Source organism: Diachasma alloeum, unplaced genomic scaffold, assembly GCF_001412515.2.
Source record: "Diachasma alloeum isolate Michigan unplaced genomic scaffold, Dall2.0 Dall_scaffold_00288, whole genome shotgun sequence".
In the NCBI taxonomy this organism is placed as follows: Eukaryota; Metazoa; Arthropoda; class Insecta; order Hymenoptera; family Braconidae; genus Diachasma; species Diachasma alloeum.
Genome location: NW_021680427.1, coordinates 1,507,456 through 1,527,648, shown reverse-complemented (window position 1 = coordinate 1,527,648; position 20,193 = coordinate 1,507,456). Strand labels below are relative to the sequence as shown.

The 20,193-nt window shown below is 34.8% G+C and overlaps 1 protein-coding gene across 1 annotated transcript in view; it reads right to left on the bottom strand.

Moving 5' to 3' along the window:
- Positions 1 to 20,193, bottom strand: part of LOC107038772 — a 469,173-nt gene that overhangs the window by 347,408 nt on the left and 101,572 nt on the right. Inside the window, exon 2 of the mRNA XM_029126156.1 lies at positions 14,969 to 15,031. Within this exon, the coding sequence (XP_028981989.1) occupies positions 14,969 to 14,986 (18 nt within the window). The 5' untranslated portion in view covers positions 14,987 to 15,031. The remainder of the gene's footprint in view (positions 1 to 14,968; positions 15,032 to 20,193) is intronic.

Below are 20,193 nucleotides of genomic sequence, written 5' to 3'. Positions count from 1 at the left end.
GATTTCTCGAACCAAGTCAAATGGTTTTCGCAATATTTGAGACGTAAAAACTATTGAACAAATTGATCCAACTAGACGATTGTTTTCATCATCTAATCAGGTGCACACTGATTGACTGATTCATTTATTCCAAATGAGATTCGTTAACTATTAACGAATGGTAGGGTTCAATATGAGCAGCTGAATATCCGTTAATAGTTAACGAATGATTCACTTGAAAAGTGAAAATCGAGTCAAACAAGACTCCTCAAATGTGCATTTGTTAACTATTAATGATTGAACATTTGGTGAGACCGAACAGACCCTCATCTCCAACCAAATCCATTCATTAACAATAACTAATCCTTTCTATCAGTGTAAGTTTCTTGAAACTATTACTTGGAGTAAAAAAAAAACAAATTGAACCGCATCGTTCCTTCGAGAGAAATAGTACTATAAAATATCAAATGCACATACGCGCATGCACAAAACATGTCCAAGGGCACAAAACGTGGAAAAAATATGAAATTTCCCAATAGATTTGCGGGGCCATCACAATAACTCGTCCTTCGGATCGACAAGTTAAGAATAATTCTCGAATTGAGAATTGTTTATAATTGGAATGCGTGAATTATATTCACAATGGTTCAAATGATCATACAGTTATTCATAATGAGTCAGTAGATTCCGTGAAATTGTAATTATCATCGAATTGAGGCAGTCGATTACCTTCTCACAATTTTTTCTCCCCTCCTAGTATTGCGCCGGTATCTTTTGAATAATTTAACAATAAAGATGGAACTTTTCGGTAAACTCGAAGAGCGTACGCTCATTCGCTACCATAGCCGAGGTGCATTAAAGACGAGAAGAATGAGAATAGCTTGTGCGAAGAAGGGCGGAAAAAAGAACAAAGGGAGGAGGGGAGAGGAAAAAAAAATTTGGAGAATACTTCTAAACGTTGGAAATCGCTCTAAGGGCGCTCTTACAAAAGTTTTCGCTCTCGCCCCGACTCCGTTCTTTTTATTTCGCACTCGTTTAAGACTTTATCACTTCTATTTTTCACTATATTAAGAGGACCAGCCATTAAAGTAGAATAAACATAACTTACATTTTCCAGATTAAAATCTGGAATTTATTTCCAAACGCAAGTTGCTGTGAAGAAAGACATTCTGATTGAGGTTGGGCTCAATTGATGGTCTCGTATTATTGACAATAATCTAGGCAAGGCCCCCTGCTCGCTCCGCTCGCCGACCCCCATATGACCCGTACATGACCCCCATATATATGACCTTCATGACCCTTATTTGGACTCTTATTCGGACCCTTAATCTGGCCCTTGTAATCCATAATTCGATGACCCTTATGACCCTTAAACTGACACATGTGAGCTGTAATCTGCCCACTGTGACCTTTAATCTGATCCTCGTGACCCTTATTCTGTTCCTCATGATCCTTGTGACCCTTAATCTGACTCTCGTGATCCGTATTCTGACCATCATGACCCTTATTCTAACCCTTTTCACCCTCATTCTGATCTTAGTGACCCTATTCTGACCCTCATGATCCTTATTTTGACCCTTGTGACCCTTAATTTTGAAGTCTGCATTTTGAGTACCAAATCCCTATCACCAGAAGTCAATTTGGATTTTTATCAAGTAGAGAGATCAATTTTTCGAGGTTAGAGAGATTAAAATCGATGAAAAAAAATACGGAACTCACAGTTCGCTCACCGATTTCGGAATGCTCTGGAAAAATTCCATGATTTTAGGAAAAATTACGTGACAGTTTCGTAAAATTTTCTATAACTACATTGCACTCCGGAATTACGGAAAAGATGCGTAATTTTTATTGATTATTTTTCTCACTCGAATTTCAGTCAAACAGAGCGCAGCATTTGAGGCTGTCAAACAGTTTTATTTCGGAAATTTCTAAAAAATTTCCGACGAAAATTTTCCTCATCCAAATGTCAGCCAATAGAATTGCACTATTCGACTGTTAGTTCATATAGTCAACACGGTATTCAACTGATAATTTTTGATAATTCAACTGGTAATTTTTCATGTTGACTATATTTGTGGAAAACAAAAGATTCCGTGGTCGAGTGAACCCCTGGTTGGAACAGTCAGATGGATTTTATCTCATAGTGCAATTCTTTTGACCGACATTTGGATGGGAAAATTCCCTCCCGAATACTACTCGAGCTTCAAAATTAATCGAGTAATTCCCTCAAGGTTCCCTGCACACAAACGAAGTCGTCAAGTTTTTCAGGAAAAACACTCGTCCTTCGCACTCGTGATATTTTAACCTGAAAAACTTGACTCCTTCGTTTGTTTGCAACGAACCTATCGGGAATTGCTCGATAATTTTGAAGCTCCCGTGGTATTACTTGCGGAAATTCACTAGTAGCTTTTCAAATGTTTCTCATCTTTCAACGCACGAGACCGAACGCGCACTACAGCGCGCTGTAATTTAACAATCATAATTGAAAATCTCAAAATGAAATTAATCATGAATTAAATTTGCCGCCTCAGACGACTGGAACGAATGAGGAATAAGCGTGACAGACTTGCGAGATATCGATAGTTATCGACTTTAAGTGTATGGCCTTTTTAGAATAGGATTTCACGTTTAATATTCTGTGTGCCAGATAAACAATAAAGTGGGTTGTAAATGTATGGCTGTGTAAATGTATCCGGATGCTGTTCACTGCACTCTGCTTGGCCGAAATGCGAGTGGAAAAATCCGTCAAATACCGCTCGTGCTTCAAAATTAATCGGATAATATCCGATAGTTTTGAAGCACTAGTGGTATTACTACTGAATATTTCTCTCTGTGTCAAAAAATTGACAAAAAATATAAATTCTATGCTCAATATGAAAATTATCGTCAGTGTCAAACATTTGTAATAAATAATTCATGCTTTTGGGTTCCCCAAAATTGCGTGTTATGTGAAAGTGCATGAAGTGGGAAACATTTTTAATGCACAGGGTTACCGCTGATAAAAAGACCTTAGTCAAACGAAAGGCTATTGTTTGAAAAAATGACTGACAGGAGAATTTCATGGATTAATTTCTTATATTCATCCAAGGTAAAACTCATATAAGACACAATCAATGATGAATAATTATTTCTTTGTAAGGAGTGGGATAAATACAACTTACATTGTGATGATTGATATCTGGAATAAATTCTAAACGGAAGTTAATTTGAATGAAAATATTCCGGCTGAGTTCGTGCTCAATTCATAATCTAGTGATATTGATAATAAATAATTTAGAAATGCAAAAATGCGTTAGAGTTTTATGAGAAAATAAACTTTTCGAGGTTACAGAAACGATTAAAAGCTATAAAAAAATCTTGAAAAATTGAAAAACAATATGAATTCTATTGTGATGCCCAACATGAAAATTATCGTCAGCATCAAACTTTTCTAATAAATAATTTGATTCTGGGTATAATATTGATTCAATAATTAGAAAAACATCTAATAAATACAATTTGACACTCGTAAGTAATGGAAAAAAATCAATCAATCTAACAGAAAAAATTAATGCCCAAGAAATGTTCAAATACACGACTGAAATTATCACTTAAAGATTGAAAATGTTCGTGTTCGGGGATTGACTCAGGGCTCGAGAACAATCAGAGTCCCCTGCCGTCTCGCCCCCCCCCCCTCGACACCTCGCGGAGAAACAGAGGCGAAACACCTTAATCCTGAGGTACTTTCAACTTTGGAAATTCATTCGCTAAACATAGCCATTACGGGCTTGAGGGAATCGTTGGACTCGAATTTCCGATACTTTTGTATCTGCTACTCTCATCTGGCATCTCGCAATTCCATTAGAGAAGTATTGGCGGCGTTCAGTGTCAGCAGGCGATTCAATGCGAAAGTAATTGAATGTTGAGGGCAATATTTTATGGAATGCGGCAATTTCAATTTGGAGAAGTTATTGGGAAAGATAGCGTGACTATGAACTATGGACATTTTTATGGAGTGGATTCAATGCCACTCTCGTAAAAATAAATGGGGACAAATCAACCGCTTCCCACGTGGGAAAAAATGTTTTGGAAAAATTGTATGAAATAAATCGGTGAAAAACAAATAGGAAAATGTGATGGTGCGGCAGGATAGATATGTGATGAACGCTTTCCTGTAGTGTTGTGAATTCTGAGGAGCGTTAGACGCAAAGAGAAGAGAGTTTTGGAATTTAGGGAACCATCTCAACCACAAGCCTTTTCGTCACCAATTTTAGAGAGGTTCTGATTGTTAATAGCCTTCGTAATAAATTGCTGATAATTTTTGTGAAAGCCAGTCTTGTCCTTCATTTCACAAACTTATTTTGTCGTTGAGATTAAGTGACCTTAAGAATCCTGAATTTTCCCATTCTTTCTCCAGATTTCCGTTGAGAAAATACTCAATTTCCTCTTGCAACTTGAGTTAAAGGCAAAAGTCTTGAAAATCCTGGAAGTTTTCATTAAGTGACATTTCGAGCGACAAAAAGTCTTTCATTCAAGAATGAAGGTTCTTCAGTACCGTATGGACCTGAAAACCGAGAATTACGTGAATATTCAAGAAATTAACTAATTCGTCAGTGAAGAAATCTACCGAAATTTCATGTAAATTGTCGTCATTAAAAATGTCAAACTTTTACACTTGAAATTTCAAGAGTAATTTTCTAACAGTGTATTCACCTCATCATATCGCTCCCAAAGAAATTCCTCATCACTAAACAAACGATATTAATTGTCTCATATTCAAAACCTGAACCTCTCACGACGTAATCCCCCACCAGCAGAAGCGTTGAGAGGATCGTTATCATTTTCCCCATCCACCCCCTATAATTTACCACTCCATTATATATACCCGTGCACTTTTTTACGGCACGCTCAACTCCCCGTATTTACGATCAGCGTAGTCAGCCGTTGGCAGCTCGTAAAAATACTTCTGATGTTTGTTGTTATGCGAGAAGAAGCTCCAGAAAAACCAGTTAACGGGAGAGAGGAAAACGCAGCGTTGGCGGGAGTATTCTGAACACAATGTCGAAGCTCGGAATATCCGTAACAATTGTCCCCGAAAAAAAAAATCGGTATTCCAGGAAGCAAAAACTTTTCCAACGATGTTGACGATGCAACGCGACTTCTCTTTCCCATTTTCATTCCTAAAATCGTGAATTGACGGAGCACATGAGGAAAAATGAGACAACTTCTGTATTAGTTGAACTGGAAGAAAATTCGAGTCATCAAAACAAAAGTGAAACGAGTGTACGAAGAAGAGCGACAAAAACATGCAAGTAGGAACCACCTTTCTGTCAGCCACTGTGTGTGATGTTTGCGTAACTTCAGTGGTGCGCTCCCACCGACTGACCTACATACACAGGCTTTATTTAAACTTGGTTTCCTCCACAGTGCTTTTAGTTTCGTTTCTCGTCGTCGACGTCCGTCTAACGGAGTTTCGGTGTGCGTCTACGTCTCTCTATCTCTTTACGCTTTCCTCATCTCTGTAACGATCTCCAATTCCCAAACGTTCATAAATATAGATCAGTTGTATGACTAAGGCACTGTCGACACTTTTCGAATGATTGTACACTGGTTTAACATGGATCTCAGGGAACGGGGAGTATACCATTTAGGAAGAGATTATTTTTAATCGTTGGAGCATTTTGTCTGCCGTTTATCATTCCGTCAATGGAGACCTTTAAATGTGACTCAGGAGTCGGAAAAAATATGATTCGAGTGGAGAGTATTGCGCTCAACTGAAGAACAATGTTTTTTCTTCCGAATGGAAGACTTGTTTTTGACAAATTTTTTGATTTTATAATTTCGATTGAAAATGGTCTAGAATTGTGTGAAACGTGAAGAAATATGGTTTTAGAGTCATGTCTGTATGTATGTGTCCGACAACTTGGATTTTTGGTGATTAATTTTTAGAAAATTCAACATAAATACGGTGAAATTTGTAGATAAAAATCTGAAATTTTGGCTCGTTGTAGTTATTACTGAGCTCAACTTTGATGCGCTGTTTCAGCCCGATTGGTCCAGTAGTTCCTGAAATATGACAACTTGTTTAAATTTCATTTTTCGTCAATATCTCAAAAACTACTGCAACCATTTCAAATTTTTTTCTTTCAAAACAGTCGTCTCGATGGCCTCTATGTAGGTCAATCAGAATATATAGACTCTAATACACAGTTTGGGGATATTCCCGTTTTTCATGAAAGATCTTTTACGCACAATAACTTCAGAAAAAAAAGGAGATAGCAAGTTGAAATTTGGTATGGTTCTAGTTCTTATAATACTAAAGGTTGGTATTTTGGATGGGCGTAATCGACCGAACGGTTCCTGAGATATGCAACCTTTGATATAAAAATATATTTCTTCAAATATCTCATGAACTGCTGGATGGATTTCAATTTTTTTTTTCAAAATACTCGTCTCGGCAGCCGCTACTGGGATCACTCAAAAAATATATATCCGTTCAGACAACATTACTGAGATGTTCCCATTGTTTCGTCTTAAAAATTTTTTTGTTGTTGTATGCACGATAAGTTGAGAAAAAAAGGGGATAGCAAGTTGAAATTTGGTATGATTGTAGCTCTTACCATACTGAAGGTTGATATTTTAGATAGGCGCAACCAGCCGAGCAGTTTTGAAGATATTCAACTTTTGTATAAATCTTTTCCATTAAAAGATTTAATATCTTCCTGTAGACACCCTGTAGCATGTGGTCACAGTTGTATGTCTGTCACAAGGATAGGTAATTGCTACGAATCCATTCGGAAGCTTACTACCAATAAAATTGGTAGAAATAAAAAAAGAAAGAGTGTAATCTTATATACAAAGGAGATGTCACACGTTTATTCCTAATGTCTGAAAGAAAAATCGCATACATGATGATGTGATGTTGATCATATTGATCACTGATGGTGATGTTGGTGTTAGTGATTTCCAACGGAATATGTATTAATTCTCAATTGAAGTTTTCATGGATTTCGACGAACTTCTCTGTAATACTATAGAAATTCGTATACGTGAAAGAGCGTATTCATTCCAATCAACTTAAATATTAACGTGACGAATCATACAAAATCTATCGAACTGTCAGGCGCGCGGAGCGCGCCTTTGATCTCGTGAAGCACAAAGTAATGGCTACATGCCTTCTCTCGAATAGGCTCGAACCCGTGCTTCAACTATATACCCCCCTCTAGTAGAAGAGTAAGCATATAATTCGTCTATATTCCTGGCCTGGGAATATACTAAGATGTAACAATTGCTTGAATAGTCATGATTTAGTCTACAGCTTTGTGAAATTCATAAAATACCATAGAATAAACGTCTTATCTCCCTTCGATACGAAACACAAAGCATAAAATAAAAGTCGTAAATAACCTGAGTAAGCTGAACTGTTGGCTCCACCCACTTTTATGAAAACGGGCGGATAATTTTTCCCAATTCTTATTCTCTCACAAAACATTAAACTTCTCCACGTGAACAGCGATCACGTGCACCTATAATCTCAAATTCTCATGACTGTCTCTCAAAGTTCCATCACGACGATCCCTCAATGAATCTTCAAACTGTCACGTCGAAATCTCGACAGCTGACGCAATAGTACCCCATCTCGGTCTTTCTCCCAAGTGCTTCAGCATTCCATCCAGAAATTCCTGGTTACAAACCAATCTAACACATATACATATTCCGAAGAACTAAAGGAGAAATAGGAGTGATTCCCTTGGGCTCTTGCCACTCGTACACTCACGAAATATTCACTCGGAATAGAAGGAAGACGTTGAACCATAAGCATACAAGGCACTGCCGATGATGGAACAGTCGGAACTTGTCTCGGAGTATGGAAGCCTCAGGGACCTTATACACCTTCACTTGGAGAATTGTGAGATCGTCTCTCGTGTATTTGAGAGTTGACTGTAGGGGCGGAATTGCAGGCATCAACATTTTGGAATTGTGAAATACGGTGTGATGTAATGAATGAATCCATCGGTGTGGAGAATTCATAATGGGGAGAGAATCAGCAGAGCGAATACACGTCCTTTTTTATTATTTAATAAGGTGATGGTACCGATTTCCTGCTGCATCAATAACATTAGAGATATCGTTATGATGCAAGTGGAAGGCATGTGGCCGTTACTTTTTGCGTCATTAGTCTCGTTCTTTTTCTATTTCTACTAATTCAGTAGCAAAGCTGTAAAACGGTTTAAGTAGACTTGGCCCTTACCTGCCCGAGTAGAAATTCTGTTCAGGTCTCGATCAGAAACTGATCAAGTCCGATTCGAAATTCTGATCAGGCACGTTAGCCGTCTGCTTTAGGTTTTTCCACTAGGGTGAGTTTTGGAGGAATATCTCCGAATCTAAGGGAGATAAGGAAATTTTGATCATGACCTTTTTTGTACTGCTAAATTCGTTCTACAAAAAAGGTTATGATAGAAATTTTGCTATCTTCTTTAGATTTCGAGATATTCATTGAAAAGTAACCAACAGTCAAAATTGACTTGAACCGTTTTAGCGCTTCGCTACTGAATTAACATTGGTAGTAAGCTTTCGAATAGAAAAAGATTCATACAAAAGGTTAAATATCTCCGCAACTGCTCGGCCGATTGCGCCTATCTAAAATACCAGCCTTTAGTATTATAAGAGCTAGAACCATACCAAATTTCAATTTGCTATCTATTTTTTTTCTCAAGTTATCGTGCGTACAAAGTTTTTCGCGAAAAACGGAAAAACGGCAATATCTCCAAACTGTGTATTAAAGAGTCTATGGATTTTGATTGACCTACATAGAGGCCATCGAGACGAGTATTTTGAAAAAAAATTGAAATCGGTGCAGTAGTTTTTGAGATATTGAGGAAAAACGAAATTTAAACAAGTTGTTATATCTCAGGAACTACTGGACCGATTAAGCTGAAACAGCGCACCAAATTTTACCTCAATAATAGCTACAATGAGCCAAAATTTCCGATTTTTATCTACAAATTTCACCGTATTTATGTTGAATTTTCTAAAAATTAATCACCAAAAACCCAAGTTGTCGGATACATACTGTTATGGAATGCTTGGAATGAATGAATTCCCTTCCCCTTTGCCTTGAAATATGAGTTGAGTAACAAATAAATGATTATTGTTTATGGAATTAGTTGGACTTTTGTTAGACTTGATTAATTAATTCTCTCCAATTTCCGCGATAAGAAAATAAACCATCTCTTTTAATAAATAAACGTCTCCTATTTATTACAATACATACAGGCATGACCCTAAAAACATCATTTCTTCACGTTCCATAACATCCTAGACCATTTGCAATAAAAAATAGAAAATCGAAAAATCGGTTAAAAAAAAGCTTCCGTTTGGAAGCAAAAAGGGTCATAGTACTTGGAAATCTTCAGCACTTAAATCAATACATGCCCTCCTCGAGAGCCTGTTCGAATACGGCTTCCCTATTCGTGTGAACATAATCATAAAAATGCAGATCTGACGAGTTTCCGAAGCGAAAAGGAAAACAATAAAAAATACAGATGTCAGAACACATATTTCAGCATTTTTGTTGTCATCAATCCAACAGCTAACGCATCGGCATTTGAATGATAAAACAATAAAAAATTTCGAAGCGAAAGCAAAACACGTGGGCTTTCCAGTGCATACAAATTTTACGCGAGTGCAAACATTTTTTTTGCAGTTTCCCGCACTGGTTTTGTTGTTTTAAGGAAGGAGAAAAATATTCACGTTATGGTGGAAAAATAGTGTTTCACCACATTGATTACAGTGATTATCATAGAGGCAATTATTTTTGGACAAGAAAAATAGATAGGGGAGGATGGGGCAAAACGGTCCCCCTTCAATCGTCAATATTTTCCGATTCAATAATCCGATTGGGAAGAGTTAGAGCTCGTTTTGAAGAATGAAAAATTATCTTCAAAATGAAGTTGAAACTGGGAATTTTCACAATGTCATTCACAAGTTATTGACAATTGAAGGGGGGCCGTTTTGCCCCACCCTCCCCTAGTAACACTGTTGTTGCATCTACATACTCATAATTTCCACAATTTTCAAATTAGTAAATTTTGCCCTTCCAGGACCGCCATTTTCATCCGAATATAAAGGAAAATTAAAGTATGCATTAAAGTAGCTCTACCCTTCGGCCGGGCTACGCTGTACTTTTGGATATTTTCAGTTTTTAAATTTTTCAACTAAATTAAATGGAAAAAATTTGAAAAAATTCATACCCAGTCAGTATTATCTAAATTAAATTTCGCAAAATATTGATATTTTTTCAAACATTTCCCTTTTATAAATAAATAATAAAATTTCTTTGCAAAGCCGTGGATTATTTTTTCTGAGGTGTCAAAAAATTCTTAATTTTTTCACATCTAATGAAAAAAAATTCAGATTTTAATCTTTGATTACAATGGAAATGTTGATTTTCACATAAGACACTGGGTTAAATCCTGATTTTTAAACATTTTTTCTTTGAAAAACCAAAATGATAATGAAATTGAGAAAAAAATTAGAATTCCGAATCTAATCGAGTTTTCTGCATTTTTTTGCAGCTTTCAATAATCTTTGAATTTACCGTAAGGGTAGAGCTACTTAACTTAACCCCTCAAGTACGGCGCCCATATCGCGTTGTGTGTCGTCATCGACTGGTGGCCACAGTTAAAACGAATGTCCCAATTTCACACACCTTTTGTAGCCATTTTTCAAACACTAAAAAACGTCTAAATAAAATGAAAATTTGTCTGAATTTCAAATATGAATTAAAATGTTTGGGCACCTGTTGGTCTGAAATTGAGACACATTTTCATTTTATTCAGATGCATTCTAGTATCTGAAAAATGTCTTCAAAAGATGTGTGAAATTCAGACATTCGTTTTTGCTGTGGGCCTCCCATCTACTCGAATTCGCTGTCAATACGCGGCAATTTCTACAGTGATAATCAAAAATTATCTAAAATTTAATGATAATCTTGAGCTTTCAACAATAAGTTGTTCAATTACGGTACTCCAATATAAAGAATGGGTACATTTAATTAATAAATAACTGTTTATTAAAAATTTTGGGGTAAAAAAGAGATACAAAGAGGAATGACGCATCCGCGGACTAGAAACGAAGATAAAAGTATATCGAAAAAGAAAGAGAGGATCGTACATGAAATTGGTTAAGAGGGAGGAAAAACAATACTGATTTTTCTAGAATTTTTAAGACTAATTTCAGTTCGATAGTACAAACGGTTGCCAAGATCGGCGATTGTCGGAAATTTATTAATAACAAATCAGTAATTAAATGAATCAAAATTTCATTTGCACCATTCGACAAAGGAATGTGTAGAGTATGTTCCGTAAAAATTTCAGAATGTTTGGTGAAAATTAGCTCGATAAACTAGGTTTGAATATGCATCTGATATCGAATTCAGTTCCGTATTGTTTATGTATTGAAGAAAAATATTAAAAATAACTTTAAAAAAAAGTCGAGTCACATTGTGTTGATAATTTCATCAGTTTCATGGAGAAATTTTTAGAATTTCGATATGTGCAATAGTACGAAAAATAATTAATTTTTATTAATCACGGAAAGGGTCCATATGGACACCGTACTTGAGGAATTAAAGTATTGATTAAAGTAGTTTTTCTACTTGATTCAAGTGGAATGACTATGATTCAATCTACATTCTTGAATATTTTGCTCTAACGGAAAACAAAATCGGTATTGTACATAATTTCCACCGAACTTTTTTCTATATTAAGATACTTCCTCAGTCGTTTATGGGAACAGTCGACAATGTACAGAACATGTCAATTTTTGAGGAAAAATTCTGAAAATAGCCAGAAATATGTCGCAAGGAGTCCGAACCCAATTGACTGCTCAGTTTTTCTTTAAAAAATGATTAAAAATATCATTTGTACAGCGTCTTATGAGAGTCGTTTTTCAACTATTCAGTATGAGCATCGACAATATAAAAGCAATGCAAATACCCGATTTTCACCATCGAACGCATTCCAAGAATACATCTTTGCAATTTCATAATTTATTACTGCACAGATTTTGAGAAATAATTGAAAATGTACCAGAGGATCATGAATTTTCGCTAAACCAGGGGAAAATGGCGGTGTAACTTGACAACGATGAGAGAATGTTAGAATGACCAGGGTTAGCTCGACTGTAGGTCCAATAGTAAATGGAAGCAAAGCTACTATAGTGTAATATAGGTTCATATCAAAGTACAGTAGCACCAACTTCGTCTAACGAAATAGTATATCTCGTAACGAGTGCAAAAAAGTGTTTTTTCACGAGTTACGAACAATATTTTTCATCACAATGTGGGGGAAATTGCACTTTTAGGCACGTGGAGCGTGCCGAAAAGTTCACTTTTCGTCACAGCGTGATGAAAACGCCTTGTTGCCGGATCTCTGACGATAGTTTCCATTTATTATTAAAATCATTTTTAAAAAATTTAAGGATAAAAAACTCATCGGTTAATTAATTATAAGTAATAAATAAAAAGAAATCCGATAAGCGAAATTTCCATTCACTCTTGAATCTTTAAAATTTTCATATTTTTTCTTTCGAACGATGCAGCGGAGTGTTGGCGCCTCTGATGTGTACCCCCACTCTATACCCCTAAATTATCCTGAGGAAGTACCTTAAATGAATAATCCTTCAAACCAGCGTCCACAAACTCTAAAACATCCAGAACTCAAGGCTCAAGACAGTCAATAATCATAAAGAAAATAACGAAATAGACCTCGAATTGGGCCAACCCACCGCAGAGTTTAAATCGTAACGGAAATTCTTGTACCTATGAATAAAACTCCCGTTCGAATGCAAAACCTGACTTGACTGAAAATCCATATACGTTTTTTGCATGAACCTATTCAGTGATGTGGAATTATCGACGGGTAGATTTCGCTCGTGATCATTCACCGAAAGAGCTACGCATCATTGGTCTTACAGGGGTCTGTTTGCCTCTTCGAGGGGGCATTCCCGATAAAATTCTCCCCCAAGAATTCTCAATAGCTGAAGCCAACGGAAATGCGCTCTGAATCTTAACCGAAAAATTGGTACAGGTGGAGGCGTTTGAACCCATCCATATCAGGAATTGATACTTCTATTAGTGAAGTGAATATGTGGAACGCTCAATAGACTGCTCAGAGAGAAAATGTTTCAAGTTTCAGGCATGTGTCCGTAATTTTTCACAATTCATTTCTAAATTTTATAAATTTGTCTCTAACGTTTAGAGTAATTCTTTAAAACGCACATTTTTGCCTCACAAAATATTTGTTTTGTTTCTTATAATGCATTTGAGTAATTCGATCACTGAAATTTAGATAAAAAATTTGCGAAATTAAATAATAATTGGATTATTTATTATTGATTAATTAATTAAATTTTTTCTCTGATACTTAGGATTATGATAAAAAAAATTCTCTCTGAATAAAGTCACACAATTTTTCTCACACAAAAAAAACCTAAACGTAATTTACGTTGAAGAAGTCGTCTTTTATGCTTTCTGAAGAATATTTTGCCATTTCATATTTGTAAATTACGCTCAAAATCGTCGTAATCTACGGCTGCATAAATTTAATTTGCAATTTCGTATTCGTAAATTACAATGATTTTTTTCCGTATTTTACGGTTACTTATCCACAATAAACGACGAAGAAAAAAAAGTTATTTTTAGTTTAAAATGCAATGTTTTTCTTGTCAATTACGCGTAAGTAAATCGTAAAATACGTTTCAATTAAGATAGTAATTTACGATTTCTCAAGTGTGAAATACGCTTAGTGAAACGTAAAAGACGCTTTATTCGAGCGTAATTTACTTTTTTATTTTGACAGTAAAATACGCGTTTTTTAAAGCTCTTATTCCAATTTTCAGGACGGAAAAAGCCACAAGTCCTCATATTGGCGTTAAGGGAATACGTTGGTGAAATTTAAAAGCCTTCACTGGGCCTTGGGACCCATTGAACAGGTTGTGATATATGACGAAATATGGGAATAACTAGAGAAAATCGCGGACCCGATCGATTTTGCCTCGTATAACCACGAAAACCATCATTTTTTCCTGTTTCTACCTTCAAAATGCTCCTTCTACCGTAGTTTTCATACGATTTTAGATTTTTTTTGTAATGTTCGTTATACTCCAAAGAATAAAGTTAAGCATCTGTTCTACTTTATTCGTAATAGATCATGAATAAATGAATTTTGAATTTTATAAAATTTTCGCGTCTCTAAAATAGAGTAAAATTCAGTACCAAAATGGTAAAACGGGTTGATCAACTTATCTCCCAATTGAGTAATTGAGGAGTATTTCCGAGTGTAAGGGAAATAGCGAAATTTCCGTAATTATATTTGTTGTAGCTCTTAATCGGCTCTACAAAAAAGGTTATAACAAAAATTTTGCTATCTCCATTGGAATCCGAGATATTTATTGAAAACTGGTCAATAGTCAAAATTGACTTGTATCGTTTTACCACTTCGCTACTGAATTTATGAAATTCAAAATTTATTTATTGAAAATTCAAGATTTATTCATTCATAATCTATTCCGAATAAAGTAGAACGGATGCTTAACTTTTCTAAAAACAGGAGAAAATGAAAATCGATCGGGATCGGGACCGTCATATATCACGAACTGTTCAATGGGTCCCAAGGCCCAGTGAAGACTTTTAAATTTCACCGACGTATCCCCTTAAACGTAAATGACGTTTAGCAAAACGTAATTTACGCTAGGTTTTTTTGTGTACGGATTATAATTCGATCATTTCAGAAAAATGGTGAAATTAGTAAAAGGTGGGGCATAATGGGCTGTCTTTAGTTCAATCGAGTGAACATCTCGTAAGTTCAAGAGGTATTGAGACAACAATATCATCTGTTTTGCCCCGGGGGAGGTGGAGTGAGGCTCCTTATCTCTGTCAAAAGATGCTCATAAATATATTCATGAAAAATTCTTACATGAAAAAAACATGTGTAATAATTCAACTCACGGAATTAATGGCCGTCATACTGCCAAGTCGACCAAAATCGGTATCCACTAGCCCGCTGTCACTCTGCAACAATTAAGAGATAAAAAATATTACAATGTTGTTCCAAATCCAGTAGTCAGAACATTTGCGTATCGATGTGGTCTGTACCAACAAATTGTTGAGCAGAAATGCGTCGATGGTACTCGACCCAGCATATTTCAAGCTTTAAAAGGCCACGACCCAGTTATTGCGATGAAAAGAACCCCTTCAACGCAAACGTTGCGAAAAATATCCCATCAAAGGACTCTCATCCCAAGCAATGTGTTTTCTTCTTTCATTTCGGAAATAGTAAGAAAGAAGTGAACATGCTTTTTGCGGTCTCCACGTTTGAATATTCTGATAGTGAGGAAGGAATTTGATGGGTAAGGAGCGTTCACTTCATGAGTGAATGGATTTATCAAACTTTTAATTAAATAATATTCCGAGAAGAAACTCGATTTTCAAAACTTTTGCTGATGACTCAGCTTACTGGAAAAAAATGTCGGGTTTCCAGGAGAATAAACTGTTAATTTTAGGATGTCAGGTTGATAAAATGTAACAAATAAAGAAATCTATAAGCAAAGTGGGACATTTCATATTCTGAAAAACAGTGTCTTTCTTTTTCCTAGAAATAAGAAACTTTCTGCTTCTGCATATTAAATTCCAAGGTGACAGTTTTTTCTTCAGAGTGAAACACATTTTCCGAGAAGGAGAATTAAAGTATCAAACCTGATATCAATTTTATTTTCCAATATATAAACTTCCAACCGAAGACTTCATCATCATCAACTCACAATTATCTATTCGATTGTCAGAATGTAACGACGATGTTCACCATATTCATAATAACTAAAATCTGCTACCGAGTAAAAACTTTTTTATAATTATGCGATTCTAAAGAATTATTCTTTTGAAATTGACGCAATTTCTATTACTCAATGTTAAAGACGTTAAAAAAATCGGAAATTTTTAATAAAAAATATCTATCAGAGTTTTTCTTTGGAATGAAGTAAAAAGTTGTTTATTCGGAGAAGAACGAAAGTAAAAAGATTTCCTTGGATGAAGGTTTCGTTTTCTAGAAATAATAAACGTCCTCCCTCTCCATATTAAATTTCAAGATGAGAGCTTTTTCTCGAAACTGAAACGTGAAACAGAATCAAGGTATTAAATACTTAATTCTCACTTTGTCTGTTACAATCTAGAATTCTATGGAGATATTTTCCTATATAAACTTCCAACTGAAGACTTCATCATCATTAAATTACAATTATCTATTCTCTTTTCAGAATGTATCGCCGTTGTTCATGCTATTCATAATAATTAAAATATTTTCCTGAATGATACCCTTACTCTTAATTACTGAATTTTTAAGAATTTGTCCTTTGAATTAAGCAAATTACTATTAGGCAATGTTAAAGATGTCAAAGAAATCTGCGAAAATACTTCGGATAAGATTTTTAGTAAAATCTATTAAAAATTTTCTTGGGAATAAGGTGGAAATCTCTTACTCGGAGAAGAACGAAAGTAAAAAGACTTCCTTGGATGAAGGTTTCGTTTTCTAGAAATAATGAACTTCCTCCTTGTGCATATTAAATTTCAAGATGAGAGCTTTTTCTCCCAACTGAAGCGTGAAGCAGAATCGGGATATTTTCCTATATAAACTGCTAGGGGAAGACTTCATTATCATTAAATCGCAATTATCTATTTCCTTTCCAGAATGTGCCGACATTGTTCATCATATTGCTAATAAGTAAAATCTTTTCCTGAGTGAAATGCTTATTTAATTCCTGAATTTTCCAGAATTTATCCTTTGAATTGAGCAAATTCCTATTACTCAATGCTGATGATCTGGAAAAATACTTCAGAAGGGATTTTTAGTAAAAGATATCTGTCAAGGATTTTCTTTGAAATGAAGTGGACCATTTCTTTTTCGGAGAAGAACGAAAATAAAGACTTTCTTGGATAAAGGTTTCGTTTTCTAGAAATAATAAACTTCCTCCCTCTGCATATTAAATTCCAAGATGGGAGCTTTTTCTCGAAACTGAAACGTGAAACAGAATCAAGGTATTAAATACTTAATTCTCACTTTGTCTGTTACAATCTAGAATTCTATGGAGATATTTTCCTATATAAACTTCCAACTGAAGACTTCATCATCATTAAATTACAATTATCTATTCTCTTTTCAGAATGTATCGCCGTTGTTCATGCTATTCATAATAATTAAAATATTTTCCTGAATGATACCCTTACTCTTAATTACTGAATTTTTAAGAATTTGTCCTTTGAATTAAGCAAATTACTATTAGTCAATGTTAAAGATGTCAAAGAAATCTGCGAAAATACTTCGGATAAGATTTTTAGTAAAATCTATTAAAAATTTTCTTGGGAATAAGGTGGAAATCTCTTACTCGGAGAAGAACGAAAGTAAAAAGACTTCCTTGGATGAAGGTTTCGTTTTCTAGAAATAATGAACTTCCTCCTTGTGCATATTAAATTTCAAGATGAGAGCTTTTTCTCCCAACTGAAGCGTGAAGCAGAATCGGGATATTTTCCTATATAAACTGCTAGGGGAAGACTTCATTATCATTAAATCGCAATTATCTATTTCCTTTCCAGAATGTGCCGACATTGTTCATCATAGTGCTAATAAGTAAAATCTTTTCCTGAGTGAAATGCTTATTTAATTCCTGAATTTTCCAGAATTTATCCTTTGAATTGAGCAAATTCCTATTACTCAATGCTGATGATCTGGAAAAATACTTCAGAAGGGATTTTTAGTAAAAGATATCTGTCAAGGATTTTCTTTGAAATGAAGTGGACCATTTCTTTTTCGGAGAAGAACGAAAATAAAGACTTTCTTGGATAAAGGTTTCGTTTTCTAGAAATAATAAACTTCCTCCCTCTGCATATTAAATTCCAAGATGGGAGCTTTTTCTCGAAACTGAAACGTGAAACAGAATCAAGGTATTAACTACTTAATTCTCACTTTGTCTGTTACAATCTAGAATTCTATGGAGATATTTTCCTATATAAACTTCCAACTGAAGACTTCATCATCATTAAATTACAATTATCTATTCTCTTTTCAGAATGTATCGCCGTTGTTCATGCTATTCATAATAATTAAAATATTTTCCTGAATGATACCCTTACTCTTAATTACTGAATTTTTAAGAATTTGTCCTTTGAATTAAGCAAATTACTATTAGTCAATGTTAAAGATGTCAAAGAAATCTGCGAAAATACTTCGGATAAGATTTTTAGAAAAATCTATTAAAAATTTTCTTGGGAATAAGGTGGAAATCTCTTACTCGGAGAAGAACGAAAGTAAAAAGACTTCCTTGGATGAAGGTTTCGTTTTCTAGAAATAATGAACTTCCTCCTTGTGCATATTAAATTTCAAGATGAGAGCTTTTTCTCCCAACTGAAGCGTGAAGCAGAATCGGGATATTTTCCTATATAAACTGCTAGGGGAAGACTTCATTATCATTAAATCGCAATTATCTATTTCCTTTCCAGAATGTGCCGACATTGTTCATCATATTGCTAATAAGTAAAATCTTTTCCTGAGTGAAATGCTTATTTAATTCCTGAATTTTCCAGAATTTATCCTTTGAATTGAGCAAATTCCTATTACTCAATGCTGATGATCTGGAAAAATACTTCAGAAGGGATTTTTAGTAAAAGATATCTGTCAAGGATTTTCTTTGAAATGAAGTGGACCATTTCTTTTTCGGAGAAGAACGAAAATAAAGACTTTCTTGGATAAAGGTTTCGTTTTCTAGAAATAATAAACTTCCTCCCTCTGCATATTACATTCCAAGATGGGAGCTTTTTCTCGAAACTGAAACATGAAGCAGAAGCGAGGCATTAAATGCTTAATTTTCCCTTTGTCTGTTAGGACCCAGAATTGTAGGGAGATATTTTCCTATATAAATTTCCAACAGCGGACTTCATCATCATTAAATTACAATTATCTATTCCCTTTTCAGAATGTACCGACATTGTTCATCCTATTCATGATAACTAAAATCTTTTCTTTAGTGAAACCGTTTTGAAGCAGCATCGAGTTAATCCGTTTACCGTTCCGGGCTGCATTCCGAATCCATGAGTTTCATTTATATTTTGAAATAACAATCTCCCAATTAGTGTAACAAGCGCGCAACAAAACAAGTTCCCGGAATATCCACGCTGTATCGAACTTCATTTTGCCCCAAGGCCTCCACTGAATCCACTAGGCATTGTACCGAGCAATGTTCATTTAGGGAGTTTGCAATGCGTTAATTTTCAGGTTTTGTTTACATGAATATTAGTTTTGAATAAAGCGTAGAAAGCTTCCATTGCGAGTTGAAAATTACTTTCAGTGATTTTGATCTCCACTTTATGAATTCATAATTGCAATTATGAAATTAGTCAGAATGGAATAGATGAATTCTGTATGAATTGGACTCGTATTTTTGTTTTATTTTTCGGAATAGCATCACTAAACTAATAATTGCGAATGCGAGAGTAAAAGTATTGTGACGTTCATGCAAATAATTAAGTGGATTAATTAATTTAGTTGAATTTTGAAGAAGCAAAATTTTACAGCAATGTAAAAATTTTAGTTTTTAGAGAGCAATCTGGAAATCAAGGGATTTTTTCGAAAATGTTCCAGTGCATAATGTTGGATCTCCGACATTTTGTATTTAAATTTCACTAAGTTAATTAGTGTATAAAAATTGGGAATAAATTCCGAAAATCCAAAACTTTTTTAATTCAGAGGTGGAATCATGGGATTTTCGACACAGTAGAAACTACACTATCTCACGGTTAAATATCGCGAGGTTTCAATTAAAATTTAATCTTCATCAGACTCCAGAAATTAATTACAAGAATTCATCCGTTTAAAAATATCAACATAAACCGAAAATTACATCGCGCCACTTAAAAGAATTAGTTCTAACAATTCAAACTTTTCAAAACACTTTCAGGATTATGAAAGAATACCTTGACATCGATAGTGTTTTGTCACTGTTAAAACTATTTTTTGTAGTGTAAATTACCATCGTAATATAACAAATTAACCAACGAGCGCAGACCTAAATCTCCTGTGTCCAAAATTCCATGATTCCACCTGTTAATTAATTATTCATGATCCTAAAACTTTTTTTTTTCTGTAAATGAATATAAGAAGTGTGACAATCTCATACTTGAAAACAATA